This window comes from Astatotilapia calliptera, chromosome 8 (genome assembly GCF_900246225.1).
Source record: "Astatotilapia calliptera chromosome 8, fAstCal1.2, whole genome shotgun sequence".
Lineage (NCBI taxonomy): Eukaryota > Metazoa > Chordata > Actinopteri > Cichliformes > Cichlidae > Astatotilapia > Astatotilapia calliptera.
Genome location: NC_039309.1, coordinates 8208425 through 8226634, shown reverse-complemented (window position 1 = coordinate 8226634; position 18210 = coordinate 8208425). Strand labels below are relative to the sequence as shown.

At 39.8% G+C, this 18210-nt stretch overlaps 1 protein-coding gene across 2 annotated transcripts in view; it reads right to left on the bottom strand.

The window, feature by feature from the left end:
• Nucleotides 1-5163: 5163 nt before the first annotated feature.
• Nucleotides 5164-18210, bottom strand: part of kif19 (kinesin family member 19) — a 38733-nt gene continuing 25686 nt past the window's right edge. Inside the window, exons 6-20 of one of the 2 annotated variants that reach the window (XM_026178246.1) lie at nt 14159-14284; nt 13861-14055; nt 12138-12284; nt 11916-12038; nt 11592-11748; nt 11326-11500; nt 10707-10905; nt 10289-10559; nt 9926-10050; nt 9660-9823; nt 9448-9553; nt 8852-8975; nt 8051-8439; nt 7581-7749; nt 5164-7283 (exon numbers count right to left, since the gene is read on the bottom strand). In XM_026178246.1, coding sequence (XP_026034031.1) covers nt 7156-7283; nt 7581-7749; nt 8051-8439; nt 8852-8975; nt 9448-9553; nt 9660-9823; nt 9926-10050; nt 10289-10559; nt 10707-10905; nt 11326-11500; nt 11592-11748; nt 11916-12038; nt 12138-12284; nt 13861-14055; nt 14159-14284 — 2598 coding nt within the window. In that variant the 3' untranslated portion in view covers nt 5164-7155. The remainder of the gene's footprint in view (nt 7284-7580; nt 7750-8050; nt 8440-8851; nt 8976-9447; nt 9554-9659; nt 9824-9925; nt 10051-10288; nt 10560-10706; nt 10906-11325; nt 11501-11591; nt 11749-11915; nt 12039-12137; nt 12285-13860; nt 14056-14158; nt 14285-18210) is intronic. The other variant, XM_026178247.1, reaches the window with a different exon arrangement.

Sequence of the window (18210 nt, the reverse complement as noted above, 5' to 3'; positions counted from 1 at the left end):
TGGTCAACTCACACATCAATCACACAACAAGCGAGTTATTATTGGGCAAGAATGTAGTCAGTAGCCCACAGGGGGCGGTATTTCCGACTCGCTTTTTTTCTTTGATCAAATACACATGTATGAAGATGTATCTGTTTTCTTCTTTTAAAATGTAATTCTACCACAAAACTATTTAGTAAAATATAGAAGACCAGGAGTTTTTATAATAATCTACTTTATTTTAATCTGGACGATATATTCAGTTCTCTGCTTTTAGCTGGAAGCAGAAGTTTTGACAGTATAATAGGTTAGTTAGCGGATTTTCCCCCAGTTTTATTACAGGTTGAACCATAGATGAATATATGATGGTTAAATAATGTCCAAATATAGAGACACATCCTTCAGCATAGTGTTGGTTGGTCATGACTCAGTGAAAAACATATTCTCCAGTTGTTACACTGTGTGTGTGTGTGTGTGTGTGTGTGTGTAATGGCTACAGTTTTAGGGTATGGCGAAATTATAAGGTACACATAAGCATCTGAGAAAAAAAACAATAAAAAAAGTAAAGTATACATAATATTACCAATTTAAAAAGATTATAATACTTTTTTTTTAAAAAAACGGAATTATAAATACAAAATCAATTAAAGTCGCCCGCATTTTCCAGGGGATACATGCAAAGACTGGATTAACACTGGAGTATAAAAATAAAACGTGATTACACATGAAAAAAAATACCTTACTGCAATTTAAATGGTCAACCATGGCCTTCGCGCCCCCCCTACTGGATATATGTGAATATTACACAAGATAGACGAGTGTTACAGATGTTACAGACTTTGCAGGCAAAGTAAACGCACAACAAAAACACATGCTTTGTTTTTTGGTTACTTCGGTTAAATTTATTTAGGTAGTTTGAAGAGCACAATGATCAAGAGGATTAAGTTTTCTTTTTTCTTAAATTTCAGTGTGTCAGGTTGAAACAAACTCACTACGAAAAACATTGATGTTGAAACCTTTTTACTGCAGGCCATTACTCTTTTTTTTGTTTTTAAACATCGGCATTGGTTTAATATTGTCTCCTAATCTTTTGTCCCATATCCATAATTTCCCTTGGATTCTTATGTATCTTCTGTGAGGCTCGTTAACACCAACCATTCACTGTTCATAATAAGCACAGAACATTACAGAGCCATTGCACTGATAACAAAGCAATATAAGCACAGTCTTGCATTTATGAGCTTGATATGTTCCTGACACGACGATACCACAAGTGATTAAGCACAACAGCGAGCTAAAGAGGAAACACTTGACCCTCAGCACCATCACAGTGAGACCTCTTTAAATATTTTTATTGTGAAGCACAAATAACAATCACAAATTGTCCCATAGACTGACATTGCTTCCTTTTTACAGTTTTGGCATCAAAAAAAAAAAAAAGGAAAAACAAAGCGAACAACAACAATAGCAACAAAAAACAAAACAAACCCAAACAACAAAAACAGGAAAAAACAAAACGTACCGAAAAGGGTGGTCAAAAAACCAAAAAAAAAAAAAACCAAACCCCTCCTCCCTACCCTTATCCCAGAGTGCTATCAGCTTATTTTAAGCAATGGTGAAGTCCACATAATAACTCTCATTTGTTCATAATTTCCAGGTGCTCAATGAGCGGCCTCCAAATCTGATCGAAGTCCTCCAGTTTGTCATTTATAATGTAGCGGATCCTTTCCAGATGAAGAGTATCTGTCAATACGGAAATCCAGGCTTTCAAGGAGGGCAATTCTTTTCCCTTCCATAGGAGGAGAATCAGTCTGTTTGCACACATCAGGCCATAGACCAGGAGGGGGATCTGTGTGCTCTTAAGTTTTTTAGATTGTCCTGATAGTCCAATAAGAATCAAAATGGGGTCAGGGTCTAACTGCACATCAAAAAGTTTGGGGAAAAAAAAGAAAAAAACTGAAGCCCAAAAACTCTGTAATTTGGTACACATTACAAAACTGTGAAGCAGATCAGCTTCTGCACATTGACATTTATCACAGATGGGTGACGTTTCAGGAAATATTCGATGTAATCCTGTATCCTTCTGCCGGAGTGACTGTAATATCTCATATATAGAAGCAACCGCATGCTTTTCTGTTATACAATCCGCCAGGCATTGGTCAAGCTTACCTGGAGTTGCAAACTCAAATTGTTGTAGTTGGGACCTTACATAGCTCCTTATTTGAAGGTATCTAAAAAAAAAATCACAGGCTAGTAAATTGTACTTCTCCTTAAGCTGTTGAAATGAAGCAAAAGAGCCCTGAAAATATAGGTGTCCCACATTTCGCAACCCCATTTCCTTCCAGCGATCAAATGTCCCATCTAAAACTGAGAGGTTGAATGCAGGACTAGCTGTAATAGGTGTCAAAAGCGAGAAGGCTCTGAGTCTATACTCTTTCACGATCTGTCTCCAGATTTGAATTGTATTGTGAATAACTGGATTACAGTTGTAGTATGTATTTTTAAAATGAACAGGAGACAATGCAATTGCACCAAGAGAATGAGGCATACAGTCCTCTCGCTCCATGTCCAACCAACTTCCCATTATAACTGTATCATGTAGCCAATAAGCTATGTATTGCATATTAGCTGCGAAGTAGTAATTTTTAAAATCTGGTAAGGCTAGGCCACCATGTATTTTCTCTTTACAAAGGTGGGCCTTTTTTATCCTGTGGCTCTTGTAGTTCCAGATAAAAGGGAGAAGGACTGAATCCAATTTTTGAAAAAAATGTAGCATTTAGATACACAGGGATATTTTAAAACAGATATAGGAGTTGGGGGAGACAAATCATTTTGATCGCATTCACCCTACCTATCATGGAAAGTGGGAGTGATTTCCAAAATTCAACCTCGTTTTTAAATGTATCCAGAATTCTCACAAAATTGGCTTCATATAATGACTTGTATGACTTAGTAACTTCAATTCCAAGATATGAAAATTTCTCCGACGTTATTCTAAAGGGAAGACGATTTAGTAAATCAAGATTACTGCATTTAATTGGCATCAGTTGGCTCTTCCCCCAATTTACTTTGTAACCTGAAAAAGAGCTAAATAAATCTATTGTTACGAGCACCTTAGGGATTGAGTCTAATGGTCTGGTTACAAACAGCAGAATATCGTCAGCATACAGTGAGATCTTATTAGAGGTGTATCCTGCATTATAGCCATGTATTTCTTTGTTTCCGAATTGTTTCTGCCAACGGCTCTAATGCGAGGTCAAACAATAAAGGGCTCAGCGCATATCCTTGTCTTGTGCCACGAAATAGCTTAATTGGTTCGGAAAGGGTATTGTTTGTGAGTATTCTGGCACACGGATTACTATATAACAATTGAATCCAGGAAACAAATTTAGGTCCAACTCCGAACTTACTTAATACTGCATATAGATATGACCATTCGACACAGTCAAAGGCCTTTTCTGCATCAAGGCTCAGTATCACTAGGTCTTTATCTGGATCCCTAGAGGAATAAATAATGTCAAAAAGACATCTCAGGTTATAAGATGCATGTCTTGCTGGGATAAACCCTGTTTGATCTGGGTGAACCAGTTTACCTATGTGAGAACTAAGTCTCCTGGCAAAAGACTTGGCCAGTATTTTCTGATCTGTGTTCAATAAAGAGATTGGTCGGTAAGAACTCACCAATTCTGGGTCCTTTCCGTTCTTTGGAATGAGAGTCACAGTTGCTTCATTCAGAGTCTGCGGGAGTGCACCATCTTTCAAGGCCATATTAAACATTTTCAGCAAATATGGGGTTAGTAAACTGCTAAACTTTTTATAAAACTCATTACATAGACCATCAGGTCCTGGGCTCTTCCCGTTTTTCAGGGAGCGTATGATATTAATCAATTCTGGACATGTTAAATCTGTATCTAGAAGTGTCCTGTCCTTTTGTGCCAATGTGGGCAAGTTACATTTGCTTAGAAAATCCTGCATAATTTCAGGAAGTGCATTACACTGAGATGTATATAACTGTTCATATAACTGTCTAAAAGCAGTGTTAATATCCTTACAAGAATTAATCAACAACCCTGAGTCTGACCTGATTGCATGAATAGCCCTATCACTTTCTCTCTTCCTTAGATGCCTGGCCAGTAATTTATGTGGCTTATCGCCAAATTCAAAATAGGTCTGCTTAACATACATGAAAGCCCTGGAAATTTTTAACTGAGAGTAAGTTATTGAGTTTATATTTCAGAGCTGATATTTTACTATGTAGCTGTACAGATGGTTGTCTGGCATTCACAGAGTCCAATTTTTGTATTTGAACCTCCAACTGTATGCGTTTCATGTTATTACGTTTTTTCTCAGACGACTGAAAAGAAATTACACAGCCTCTAACATATGCTTTAAACGTCTCCCACAATAACAGAGGTGATACATCATCTTTGTCATTCATCTCAAAAAACAACTTGATCTGTTCTTCCAGATAATTGCAGAATGTTTTCCTCGTAAGAAGTTGAGGGTCTAATCGCCAGTGTTTATAATTACCACCTGATTCCAGTAAATTTAGTGAAATAGACACTAGGCTATGAGCTGATATAAGGATATTATGATATTTACTACTCTGGACTCCATGTAACAGTTTACTATCTAATAGAAAGTAGTCTATACGGGAGTACGTATTATGAACCCCAGAGTGAAAGGAATATTCCCTTCCGGTTGCATTCAACGTTCTCCAAACATCCACAAGACCCAAATTATCAATAAACGATTTCAGAAACCTAGAAGCATTCGATGGCGCAATTCTTTGAGCTGACGACCTGTCTAAATAGGTATCTAAAACTAAATTAAAGTCTCCCCCAGGTATCAAGTTTGTAGTTGAAATATCCGGGATCAAGCTAAACATTTTTCTAAAAAACTCTGAGTCATCCCTGTTCGGGCCATAGACATTCAGCAATGTGATTGGTATAGACTGAATTTCTCCTACCACCATGATATATCTCCCCTCCTTATCTGCCAGGGTCGATTTATGTATGAATGGCACATTTTTACGAATAATTATTGCTGTACACCTTGCCTTTGCGGAAAACCTTGAGTGATAAACCTGCCCTATCCACTTAGCTGTAATCCTGCAATGTGCATCATTTTTAAGATGGGTCTCCTGCAAGAAAATAACATCTGATCTCAATGACTTTCGGTATGCCAACACCTTACCACGTTTTATTGGTTCATTGATGCCATTCACATTCCAAGAGCAAAAGGTTACAAGCCCTCTCCTGTTCACCCCATCATTTCCATCACCATCTATTGAGGCCATATTGTTAGTGATTTATGTGTATTGTCCCATATTGACTAGAACATTTTCTACCATAGCACCTTCCTACCCAACAACCCCACCCACGAAAATACAAAATAAACACAGCAGAAATAATAAAAAAGAAAAACAAACAAACAAACAACAAAAAAAACCCCACATACACCTAGGTCATAGCAGGAAGGGGAGCCTGCCATCCTCCCAACAAGACCACGTGTACTTCCAACCATCCTCTGTCGCAACCACCGACATAACAAGTGCCCTGTGTAGCTCCATAAAGACATTAAGCATAGACCAGGTATCACAAAAAGAAGGATCAGAAGGTACATTATCGTCACTATTAAACAAAACAATACAGTTATTCAAAAACAAGTTAAAGGGTGTCTAACTAGCAGCCCTTAAAACCAAGTATGAGACCGCAACATGTAACATCATTAACAAGTATAACGTTACTAACATATGCCTTTAACCACAGGCTTCCCGGATTATTGACTCTTAGGTACACAAAGGAAAAAAGACCCAAAAAAACAACCTGTCTGTAGTAAAGTGCTAGATGTCACCTGCGTAGAGGTTCTTTGCATTCTGGGTGGTGTATTGTGGCATTATCTAACCTTATCTCACGTGGGATAGGATCCAGTGATCCTCCGTTATCCACGTCTCCAGTGAGGCGTTCTGCATACTGTCGTGCTTTTTCCGGGTCAGTAAAAAAATTCTCAACACCGTCGTGAGACACTCGTAGTTTGGCTGGGTAAAGAAGTCCGTATTTGACTCCCGGTTTGTCGCGTAGCATCACAGCGGTGAACGTAGCTCGGCGCTTTGCCACCTCGGGTGGCAGGTCCCGGAAAATCTGAAACCGCCAGCCACAAAATGTTATATCCCGGGTGCCCATGACTTTCTTCATGATGTCCTCATAGGTGTGGCAGTAGTGAACTCTTACAATAAGATGTCGAGGTGGTTCGTTATCTCCGGGCTTCTTTCTCAAAGCTCTGTGGGCTCTGTCAATCACAGGTGTCTCGTCCAGTCCAAGCGCTTCTTTTAACAGCCTCCCTGCAAACTCCATGGCATTCTGCCCGTCCTCTTTGCCTTCTTTCACCCCTACCACTCTTAGGTTCTGACGCGTCGAGGCATTTTTCAGAAAGCGATGTCACTTGCCCACGGAGCGTCTCAACTTTGTTCTCCAACTCCCGTATTGCATCGGATGAGCCGCTAGCCGTGTTGGCTAGCTCTTGCAGCGTATGGCCATGTGACTCTATCTCGTTCCTTAGCGTTGTTATGGCTTTGTCATTCTCGGCTTTCAAGCTGGCTATCTCCCCTCTTAATACAGCTGTGACTTCTGAGATCTTATTTTCAATTTTGTCACAAATTTCAACCTTAACACCTGCCAGTTCAGAGCGGAGTGCCGCAATAGCCCCCAACACTATATTGTCTGTGCTCGTGACGGTTCCGCTGGCGTCTTTACTGTGGCCAGAGGCTTCACTCGGGCCTTCCCCGTCCGGCGTGTCCAACTTTGGCAAAACTTTTTTGGGCATTTTCAACTGGTGTGTAGACACCCAGCCACTTTATCAGACAGTAGTTTAAGTTACCTTCGGTTACTGCCTATAATTACGGTCTATTTGGAGTTTTAGGATCGAAATTAAGCGGAGCTACTGCCGTGTCAACCTCACCCACTCATCGCCAAAACCGCATCACAGTGAGACCTGTGTGAAATTATCCAGCTCAATGTTGTTACAAATTTTGCGTAGTGACAGTCACTGAAGGATTAATTCTTTTTTTTATTGAGGCTGCATGCTCTCAGATCTCTGATAACAAGATGGTTCGGCCTCCAGGCTCAGCTGGGTTTGGTGTTAATGCTAGTGTTGGGAGTCGCGGCCAGTGTAAGCTCAGTGTCTGCGTATACGCTGGGCGCCCGCGCCTGTGTTTGTTATGTAGAGGAGGGGCTGGGGCTGCCGTAGTTGGGGTGCTCGCTTCAGGTTATTCATATTGGTTGTAGAGGACTCAGCATTTGAGCCTATGGAAAGAGAGGGAATAACAGAATGAATGCTCAGTACAGTGATGACGAAAGGTGAAAGAGGAATGATACTTGAAGATTGGAGACACATGAACATGAGTTATTTAAAGGCTATGTGTATGTATAATGTCATGTATATACCTGAGGGGTGTAATCATGTGAAGCTGAGCAGTAGAAAATACACTTTACATGTTTTGCATATTATAAAATGTACATCAGGAGGTTTCTCAGATTGTGCTCGGCAGTGTAACAACTTTAAGGAAGACTATCTCCTCACAGGCAGTGAAATTGGTTTACCTGTTTGCTGGCTGCTGTGGGGAGGCCTGACTTTGGCAAGAGGAGGGACCCCTCGGTACTGGGGGCGTAGCATAGGGGCCTGGGGTTGAACATTAATGTGGAGATGAGGGTCTGATGTGCTGTCCAGAGGGCGAAACCTCTGAGCTGTGCTCGTCTTGGTTTGAGGTACCTGGAAGTTAGATGAAGAACACTAATAGACTCATCTTCCAAGACACACGGCATACGCCCATACCAGTGACATATATGTAGTGACATAGTACACAGAGGGAATAACTCTAATATACAGTCTATAGTACCAAGCGGCTGGCTTAAATCCTTATAAGACAAATGATTACCACAAAAGAAGCCACCCCAGACCAGTCATATTAGTCCTCTTGTTAACACAGACTACTGATAATCTACAGACATCAACATTATGTGACACCTTTCACGTGTCTTGTGGCAGTTTGAAAAGAAAGCCAAATACTAACCGCTTGACCTGTGACCTCGAAAGAGCGTGAGCGTCTCTTTTTGCGACGGCCTTCTAAGTCTGCCTCGCGAGGCGTTTGGTTCTTGTTGAGCACCTGTCTGTTACGTGGGCGTGTCCAGGTCACATGCAAACCAGGTCCCTCCCCGGTGCTGCTGGACAGGTTATCGTCTGAAGTGGCGTGTCTCAGCTCGGGGCTGGGCTGCCTGACGCGCCTCATTGGCAAACCTCTAGGGGGAGCTTCGCTTAAAGAAAGGCTGCTCTTCTGCTTCTTGGGGTCCAGGGGAGATGGTGCAGAAGGTAACCGCAAGACATCCACCTCGAGCGCTTTGGAGCGCCGACGTGCTGCTTTTACTGCAATGTTCTGGACCCCCTTTAAAATCTGCTGCCGTTCTGTGGAGACACAGGTAATTTCTTTTCACTGTCATTTTTAATCTCCATTCACACAACAGAAAGAAAGCTAGTTAACAGAGAAACACTACTTTTCCCCATTAGCACTGATTTAATTGTTATAACTGAAAATCAATCGCTCATATTAAACATGAAGAAGATCTGCAGAATATTTCTTGTGTCCTGCTTCAAAAAATACACTTCTAGGTCACCGTGAAATCTGAAGGCTTCATCCTGAGCACTGATGCAAAGTGCTTTAAAAAAATCTTACATCATGGAAACAAACAATCATCAAACTCAAGGGTTTATTGATTTTCTGTTACCTGCATTTAAATACTCCCCCTGTATTTAAACTGTAGATAAAAACTCTGTTAAAATTCCCCAAAGTTCATATGTCCTCATTTGAATATCGTACCATTTATTGAGAGGGGGATATCGGCCCCTGCCTCGCTGCTCTCAGGTGATGAGTCCAGGTGGCTGCTGACACTGTGGCTGAGATGGCTGTAACTCAGAAAGCTCTCAGGAGCCAGAGGCTGCAGCTGCAGACGTGAGATGCAGAGTGCCACATTACGATATGACATTCACTGTGGTACTTTGCTTTCAGTCGGTCTGTCTGAGTGTCAGTGAGGATTAATCAATTCTATGGCTCTCCAAAATGAAATTTTAATTCTGAATGGGGCTCTGGTGGACTCTGGTGAACATAACTTTATCTTGCCAATGAATCACATCTCTCAGATGCATTTACACAGGAAAAAATAATGAGCTGGAGGTGATGAAACAAAGATGTAATTCTTTGGTAAGCTTAGCAAAAAAAAAGCCTGAACACAGGAGTCAATAGTGAACATTTTATTATGGACAGGCGAATGTTGAAAAACAAAGGGATTAATAGAGTGAAGTATCTCTGAGAGTGAAATTCAAATATGAAGCCATGTGAAGAGAAGCTCTTCTGCATTTTCTCACAGCTAATAAAGCAAAATGAACAAAACCAGATGGTGTTATAGTTGTGCTTACCTCTCTGTTGCCCTTTCCATTTATGTGGATAGGAGGTGGGGTCATTACTGCTGAATTTTTCATTTGCCTGGCATGAGGGCTGCTCTTGAAAACTCTGTTATTGTCCCTAAAGCCGGGAATAAGAGAACAAAACTGAGAACCTACAGTATGTATCCAGACAGTGTAACGAGTTAAAAAGCTTTAAGGCACACATGAAAAAGATGTCCTCTTACAGATCAGGTTCAGGCAGAATGGGAGGCAGGGTATGTCTGCGTATTTTGGCTTGACCTCGCCTGTTATCTGAGCACATGTTACGTATGCTCTCCTGGTCTGAATCTATGTCCTGCATGTTGTCACGACCGCGAGAAGGCAAGGCGATTTTAGGAAGCGAGACCTCCTGGAAGTAAGCACATAGGAGTTAGTTGTACCTTGTGTTCTTCTAAGCTTAATACTACTATAGTATCACTTAGTTTAGACTTTACGTGTCAGCTGTGGTTACCTTGATGGTCTGCCTGATTGTCACCTTTTCTAGGCCAATTGCTTTCTCCAGTTTCCTATCATCTAGTTCCTTCATGTACATATCATACAGCTCCTGAAGGTGTGGAGGTACGGGCAGACTGTGGTCTGTAACACGGAGGATAATTCATGTCAGGAAATAATTTCATAAAAAAAACAAATCAAAAACAACTGATGAGCTCCTTCATGATTATTCAATTGTCTAACTGTCTGGTTCAAAGTAACCTCATTTCACTTCATTGATATTAAACTGTAAAGGGCCTAATAACCCAGTTAGCAGTGCTATATGTATTTAGATGATCTTTGTTTTTAACAAACTTCGGAGTCATAATGCTCACATACTCACCATCAATGAACTGTCTCTGCTGCTGAATAATTTCGTCACACAGGTGTCTGTGCTGTTCAAAACGCTGCACCACAAAGTTTTTCTGTCGGATCACGTTGTCTTTGAGCAGAGCGTGGGACTGCATCTCTGCGTTCTCAATCTCCAGCTCGTGGACCTTACAGAGAAGTCCTAGGACCTCGCGTTGCTCCTCTGAGCTAACCCGCCGCGGCAGCAGCTCCTCCAAGCGCCGGGCCTGATCCCGAAGCTCCAGAAACCTACGCTCAAGCAACGCCTTTAAACAAAAGGTATAAAGGCACATTTTAAAAAGCAGACTGTATTTCAGACACTAAAAATATTATGTATGCACTACAGTCAAAGGTTTTATGAGAACGATTCTGTTTTCTGCTATTTTTTTCTAGTTGTAGACAGATATTCCCACCTTCTCCTTGTGAATCTTTTTCTGTTCAGCCATGAGTGCAACCAGATTTTCTCGAGCTATTGCCACCTCCTGAGTCTCCGTGGTGTCTGGAGGAGACTCTGAGGAATCAGAGTCCTTCTCGCTTTCATCCTTATTGACACTTTCCTTCCTCCTCTCCGCACGCCACTTTCTCCTGCGCCTGCTGCGCTCCTGTTCCCAGCTAAGAGAAGAAAATTACACATGGTCACTGACAGAGACAATAATATCTGGTTAATGAAGGCACATTTGAAAGTACATAGTTGAAAAAGTCTTCTGTTTTAAAAAAAAAAAAAAAATGCGGCCAATAAAATTCATTATTACATTTGATTTATGTTGTTTTTTTGTTTTTTTGATCAGACTTATTGTCAGGGGTTTGACATTAGTTCAAACACATCACTGGGTCATAACACTTACAATAATTTATATTTATATAATCCACAAACACTGACACTTTCAGGCAACTTTAAGCACGACAAAGACATGCTGTGAGTTTTCAACATATTATCAAATAGCTGGATTTAATAATGTTACAAAGAGAAATACAGGATAAATAGTGTTGGTTAAAGAAGGGAGAAACATGACAAAAAGGCTTGAAACTGACTCTGTAATAGTTAAAAGATTGTTAGAGGTGGCAATCTGGATCTCCATGTTGTTGTTTTCCAGCTCCATCAGGCTCTTCCTGATCTGCATCTGTTGGCGGAAGGCATCCAGAAGCTGCTCCCTCAACAGATCCATCTCCTCTCGACTCTGCTGGCTGGAGTGGGCCTGGACCTCTGCTACAAGGGAAGGGATGGAGATTAGACTCAAAGAGCTCAAAAAGCAGGTATTTTTCAAATATTAAAGTCAGCTGTGAGTGCGAGACCTTACCCTGAACATTGCGGATGTCAGCTCGGTCAGAATTGAGCTGTCGACTCGCCTGTTCGGCAATCTTCTTTTTCAACCTCTCGATCTCGCAGCGCAGGTCTGAGATGATATTGGTGTACTGAGCAATGTGGTATGACACATTTATCATGTTCTTCTTCACCTAAAGGACAAAGATGACAAAGAATACTTGAGATATACTTTGGATATATGAATTATACAATAGAAGTTGGATTTCTAACTGCAGAAAGTTGAGTTGAAGCTCCATTAATTTATTTAACTTCTGCTAGAGTGAAGCAACACTGAGACATAAAATATTACTCAGCTCACCCGTGTTCGAATACTTTTGGCACGGTCTGCATATGTCAGCGTGTTACGAGACTCCTCAAAAGCTACAGAGGCAGGGCTAATATGGGCTATCATGACCGTTCGGCTGTTTCCGCCCAAGGAGTCCTTTTGTTTAAAAAAAGAATGATAAATATAAATACACACACAAAAAACATCTAAATCATCAACACAGATGGTCCCATATAAACCTTTAGAGGACTGTACCTTCAGGAGACGAGTCAACTTGCTGTCTCGATAGTTGACATACTTGTTACCATTTTTGTCACTCAGGGCGTTAATGCAGTTGCCCAAAGCCAGGAGGGAGCGGTTGATGTGGGCCCCTTCCTTCAAACGCTGACCTCTATTTTGAGTCTGATAAAATAAAATAAAAATGGATGAGTAATGAGAAAACTTCAAATATGCTTTTAAAAAAGGAAAATATTCCCCCGTTTCTTTTACTGCTCTGAAGGTGATTTAAGTAATATAATAATAATAATAATAATAATAATAATAATAATAATAATAATAATAATAATAATATAATAACAGTAATATTATGATAACACTTACTTTTGGGTGGCACTGACAAAAAAACTGAATAAGTATCAACAGATTAACACAGTTTAAACCTTTTAAATTAATAAGTTATACTAAATAGAGGATTCATTAATGATGGTGATATTTGAGCTATGTTTTCACAGGCTTTACAGCCCCCGGACACCAGGGGAGTGTCAACATTAGTAAGCTATTGTTGGCTGTTTCTTTCGGTGGTGTAGTTGACATGTTTCCACTCCTGACCAATAGATGGCATTAGCTCCAATGCTTGGTCCATCTAGTACTAAAATAACACAACCTCACCTTTTGCTAACTACATGGATGCCTCTTGTTTACAGGGAGAGAAAATGTTCTTTGCAGCTTCATGTGACTAACACCTGTGAGGTATGCTCAGCCTTGTAATGCGCAACTCATCAATATTATGCCTTTGAATCATTCAAATAGTCTCCATGACAAATAAGTGCTCTCACAGCCTGACCGCATGATTATCTCATGGTGAAGACCAACAAGCCTGTGGTAAAATGAGCATCAGTGACAAGCTATTCAAATGAAGGAATAAAGCAGTCTCAACCTGAACAACTGCCAAAAAGAAAAAAACAACTGAACAAATACTTGAGTTTTTCTCACTTAACCGCTTGCAAAGAAAAGGTCAAGGCGATAATAGAACCCAGAAAATGAACTGGCTCGCAGATTCTCTTCATCGCTGTACTGATAAATATCAGTGTGACAATACTAAAAAGAAATTCCATGTACTGCTCTTCGCTTTTATATCTGTCATTCTTATTTTCTCTGTGAAGAATGTGCTTTAATATGTCATCTTCCAAGTCTTTATTTTGTGTTAGTTTTCTGTAGAAATATCTAGAACACTTTTCATAAATTCCTGGAAAACAAAACAGTGTTGTCTAAAAAAAGAAAAAAAGTGCAGACATCAGATTTCATTTATGAAAAGAAATGAGTTGTGATACCATTAACACAGTTACGGGATTCATGTTTCTGACCACCTGTCAAATTTAAGTCCACTATGAACTGTTTTTGACTCTACTTAGGTAGAGGTTGCAGGTATCGTGTCACAAATATATGTTAAAATGAAAAAACAAAAGCTGGTGGCCACTGGTGGACATATCCTACTGGATCAAGGGACTCTGATTATATTATATTTTTTATAAGTCTCCTAAGATTTATGATAACGTCTATCCTCTGAAGAAATCATTCATTGTTCCCCATGGAGACACGATTCATGGAGCAAACCCTTGTACTGTATACAGACACATCACATTAGCCACAGCCTTGAATCTTGACTTCGGTGGGTAAGCACTTGATAAAAGTAGCTTCACCCACACTCACTCCCTCTGAATAAATATATACATATATAAATATATATATGTACACACACCTGTGCTGCTCGTTCGGAGCCGGCGAGGTCAATCATGAAGAGGTGTGCAAAGCGGACCTCCTGCAGAACGTCACGACAGCGGCTCTGCTGTTTGACAGCTACTTGTAGCACAGCGTGGGAGCGAGATGACGTCTGATTGGCGGCTGTTGGCTCCTGGGTGCGCTGTTTGTTGCCCTTCATGAGGAGCTCCATGATCTAGAAAAACACAGGTGTGAGTTATTTCTGGTCTTTGTAATTTCTGAGTGTTTTGATTGAAATAAATGGGTCATGTAGTGCTTGGAAAGGTAAACTGACTCACCTCTTGAGCATTGATGGTGGACACCTCTGTGATTCCAGCAACCTGAATAACTCCCTTAGAATCTTCTCTTAGGTCTAAGAAGCCTGAGGATGGATTCAGCAGGTCACGGATCATCTCATTGTAGATCTAATAACAAACAGAATATATGTATAAATATATATGAACGGACCTGTAATAAAGATCAGAAAGCTAGGTTACAGACACACATTAACTGCGAAAATGCTTACATCCATGGAAAAGGCTTCATTCAGCCTTTCAGGCCTCCTGCATAGACTGAAACCTGGTACAAAAACATCAAGTGCTACATTTTCAGCAACTTGTCATTAAATAACCTCTACTTGTTGGGTGGCAAGCTGTCATCAAATTAACGTCAGTGCGCTTTTTCATGAAAGCAGAATTGAAGTGACTTCTCTGAACTGACAGTAATGGCGTGAGCGTGAAGGCCCACAGCCACATAAAAACCCAGTGTAGGAAGTTACATCCTGGAAAGTGACCACTGGACGACAATCTGCCAGTGGGTTGGAAATGTTAAAGATGCTTTTTATTTGTCGAGCAGACAAACCCACAAACGCTAACAAGAGGATGCTTTTACTGCCACTGACAGCTGGGTGGTTGTTCCGTTATTTTCTCCATTGGTACACTATGATTGCTGGTGATGTTTAAACAAGCCCGAGTGTACAGCAGCTCTGAGAGGTTCTACTGAATCATAGTGGTACTTTGAGCTAAAGGTTAAAATACACTCATGGTAAACGTGCTAGAATCACTGTTAGCACAAGACACAGCTAAGATATACGTTCACAATACAAAGTGTTGAATAAATTTAACACTTGACAAGATGATGGCTTTAAAAGAAAATAATGGAATGATTAAAGATTGCTGGATAGTCAGAAATATTACAGTGTAATACATCAAAGCTAGCAAAGAGGATACAAAAACAACTGTCAGTGCAAACTATCGCAAAATCTACTTAAATAAATACCAACAATCAGCCTAATGCTGTCATGATATTAGAAATGTAATTGCTAGTGAGACTACCAGCTGAATTAATGATTCTTGATACGCAATTTAACACCAAAACAAAGTGATTATTACATGTACTTCAACACAAACGTCTCGATTAAAACGTTACGCTGTTGCCAGTTACTTTAGGATAACAGCACAAAGTACTTCCATGTCCAACAGTGTCCACCTGTCTTCATCAAAGGTATCCTAAATATTAGTTCTGGTGACCTCTGGTGACCTACAACAGCTTTCAATCCGAGTAAGTAACATGTCTGGAAAAGTCTAATACTAACATGGTGCCAAGTAAACTGAAAAGGCTTTTGGAAATCAGACATCATTCAGAAAGAAACCCATTTCGTAAGAGAACTGGCTTTATATTCTGAACCTTCAGATGGACAAAATAGTAGTTAGTTATTTGGACAAAAGCAGCTGCCAGAAACCAGCTTGCAGAGTTTGCCATCCTTAGAGGCTCACTAATGTAGCTAAAAAGGTTTCTCTTTCCATTAAGGTTTCTAAATCTGCCAAAACCCACAAACCAGAATAAACATGAACAAAAAAGGAGGACTGCTGTGTGCATGTGAATGGTACAGAATGGCTGAAGGTGTCCTTTTATCAGTACAGGCTATATTTATGTGCTCTGTGCACATGTTTAAGAGATTGCACATGTGAAAGAGATTGTGATCGGAACAAGGAAAGGAACAGATGTGTGCACTTCGCCCAGTAAGGCTATAAAATGGCGTTTAAACTCTTTGTGGTGAGGCAGCAGCGGTAACAGATTGCTCCCTGGAAACAGCAAACACACATGTCACACACACACTTGTTTCAGGATTCATCCCGATGAGTTCAATACAGGTCAGAGAGCATCCAGACTCAGCGACTAGGCTTCCTAATAGGAACATTTTAACTTCCACCCACCCAGAGCGCTACTAAAAGCTAGGCTTCAATAACATTGTCAGTCACTGAACATAATGATAGAGTCTGGCACTGAAAACACAAAATGTCATTTTGATGTCAGATGCAAAGCCCACTCTGAGAGGTTAGATTTGTATCCAACAAGTACGTCTATTGTGCTCTTTTCATTTTTCATCTCTCTGTTTGTATTCCTCATTTTGTTTTCTTTTGCCTGGAGCTTTTCCTTTTTGTTTTCTTCTCCAAATTTCTTTTGTTTCCTGACAGCCTGAACATTTCTGAATAAATCTGACACATTTATTTGTATTTTTGTACTGCCATCTTTTGCAGATCTTGTTGCAAAACTATAACAGATAAATTGTTCACTTAAAATCATAAAAATAACCTCAATGACACAGTTACTTTACACAGTTACTTTCAAAGATTCTTTTCATGATTAATTAAAACAGAAAAAACCCAAACCAACAAAAACATTCAAATATCTTGCTAAATGACGTGGTGAAAATTGTAATTAGATCTCTTGAATGATCACCTTGTTGTTGAATTGTGCTATACAAATAAACTTGCCTTGCCTTGCCTTACTGTAAGGCTATATTGTTTTTGTATTTTCAAAGTGAGGAAAAGCCTAAACGACCTCTTGAAGCCTGTAGCTATACTAATTCACACCAGCCAGGATAAGTTTCTTCTGTCAGAGTCAAGTGAACCAGCTCTATTGTACCCAGGGCTATTAAGGCTTTTGTTGCTGAACACACAGAGTGAGCTGTACCTGCTTGTCAATAATGAGGTGTGGAACACAGCCAACAGTGAAACCGCCATCCTCAGCCTGTGGTTTTATCTGTGGTTCATCATCCACTGAGAAAAGCAAAGGTAAGAAACACCTAAAAGTACTGAACCTTTCTATATAAAGGCACATGTAAATCCAGTACCCAAGAATAGTTTCCAGTTACTGTTGTCAATTTATAGCAATGTGCTGAAGTAATGATGACAAGAGACAAGGATGGCATGGACTGAGCAATGGTCTCTTCAATCGACCCCCGCCTATTCGCAGTTCAGTATTTTCTTCGTAGGGCATTTCTAAAATATTTGCTAATCATTTTAATTTTATTTTTGTGACTAAGTAAATTTTTATGATAGAAAAATGATTTACTAATTTTCAAATATTCATATTAATGTAAACACAGCAAAATATCAATAAAATGTCGAAATTCCAAACACAAAGCTCCCGGGAAAGAAAATGCAGCTTGGGAAGCTGAAATATATCAGCATTTTAAGAGGGGGTCCCAAGTATTTGAGCATTTCAGCTATTCACGGGAGCTTGTGGTCCCTACCCCCTGTAAATACCGGGGGTCGACTGTACTATAATTCCCTTGTAATGTATTCAAATCACAATTCAGTCTAACTTAAAAAACAAACTTGAACTAATAGCCCCAACACAGGAAAATCACTTAAAAAACTTCATTCCAAAGTTCAAATAAATTATTTAATTGTTTGCATCAGTACTTCACCTAAATGTAGTTAAACTCAAAAGCTAATTAGGAGGTAATCAGCATCACAAAAGCACATTTTGTATGTTTGGTATTGCCACAGGATAAATAATTAGTCAGACGTCGACACTGTTATTAAAATATAATCGCTCAGTAACTTTCGTTCACTCAGAAGCAAACGCATATTTGTTTTTTAATAACATTTAATTGAATTTTAATAGAATATCTACATAGGCATACCCAAGCCCATTTTCAGGAAACCATCAAACCTGCGCTCTAGTGCAAAACTGTTCAAAACTAATGCGAGTTTATGAGGTTAAAAAATAATTTTTTATGAATCAAATAAGTTAGCACAGCTGAAAACTAAACAACCTCTAAACATTGTACTAGTTGAGCGACTCAGGCTTCAGCAATTGTATGTTATTACAGTCTAAAATTGTCCCCCAAAAAACAGTAAAACTCAAACTTTTAAGAAATAGAGACAAATTTATGTGGAAAAACTGCCACAAAAACTAAATGCAATGGTGGGTATTACTCCAGTGAGATAACAACACAGACTAAATCTAACCAACACAGAAAGAGAGCTGGGAGTTTCCAGTTTTTAGTTTGACAAACAGGCGCCTCACAGGTCCTCAATCAGCAGATTCATTAAAAGAT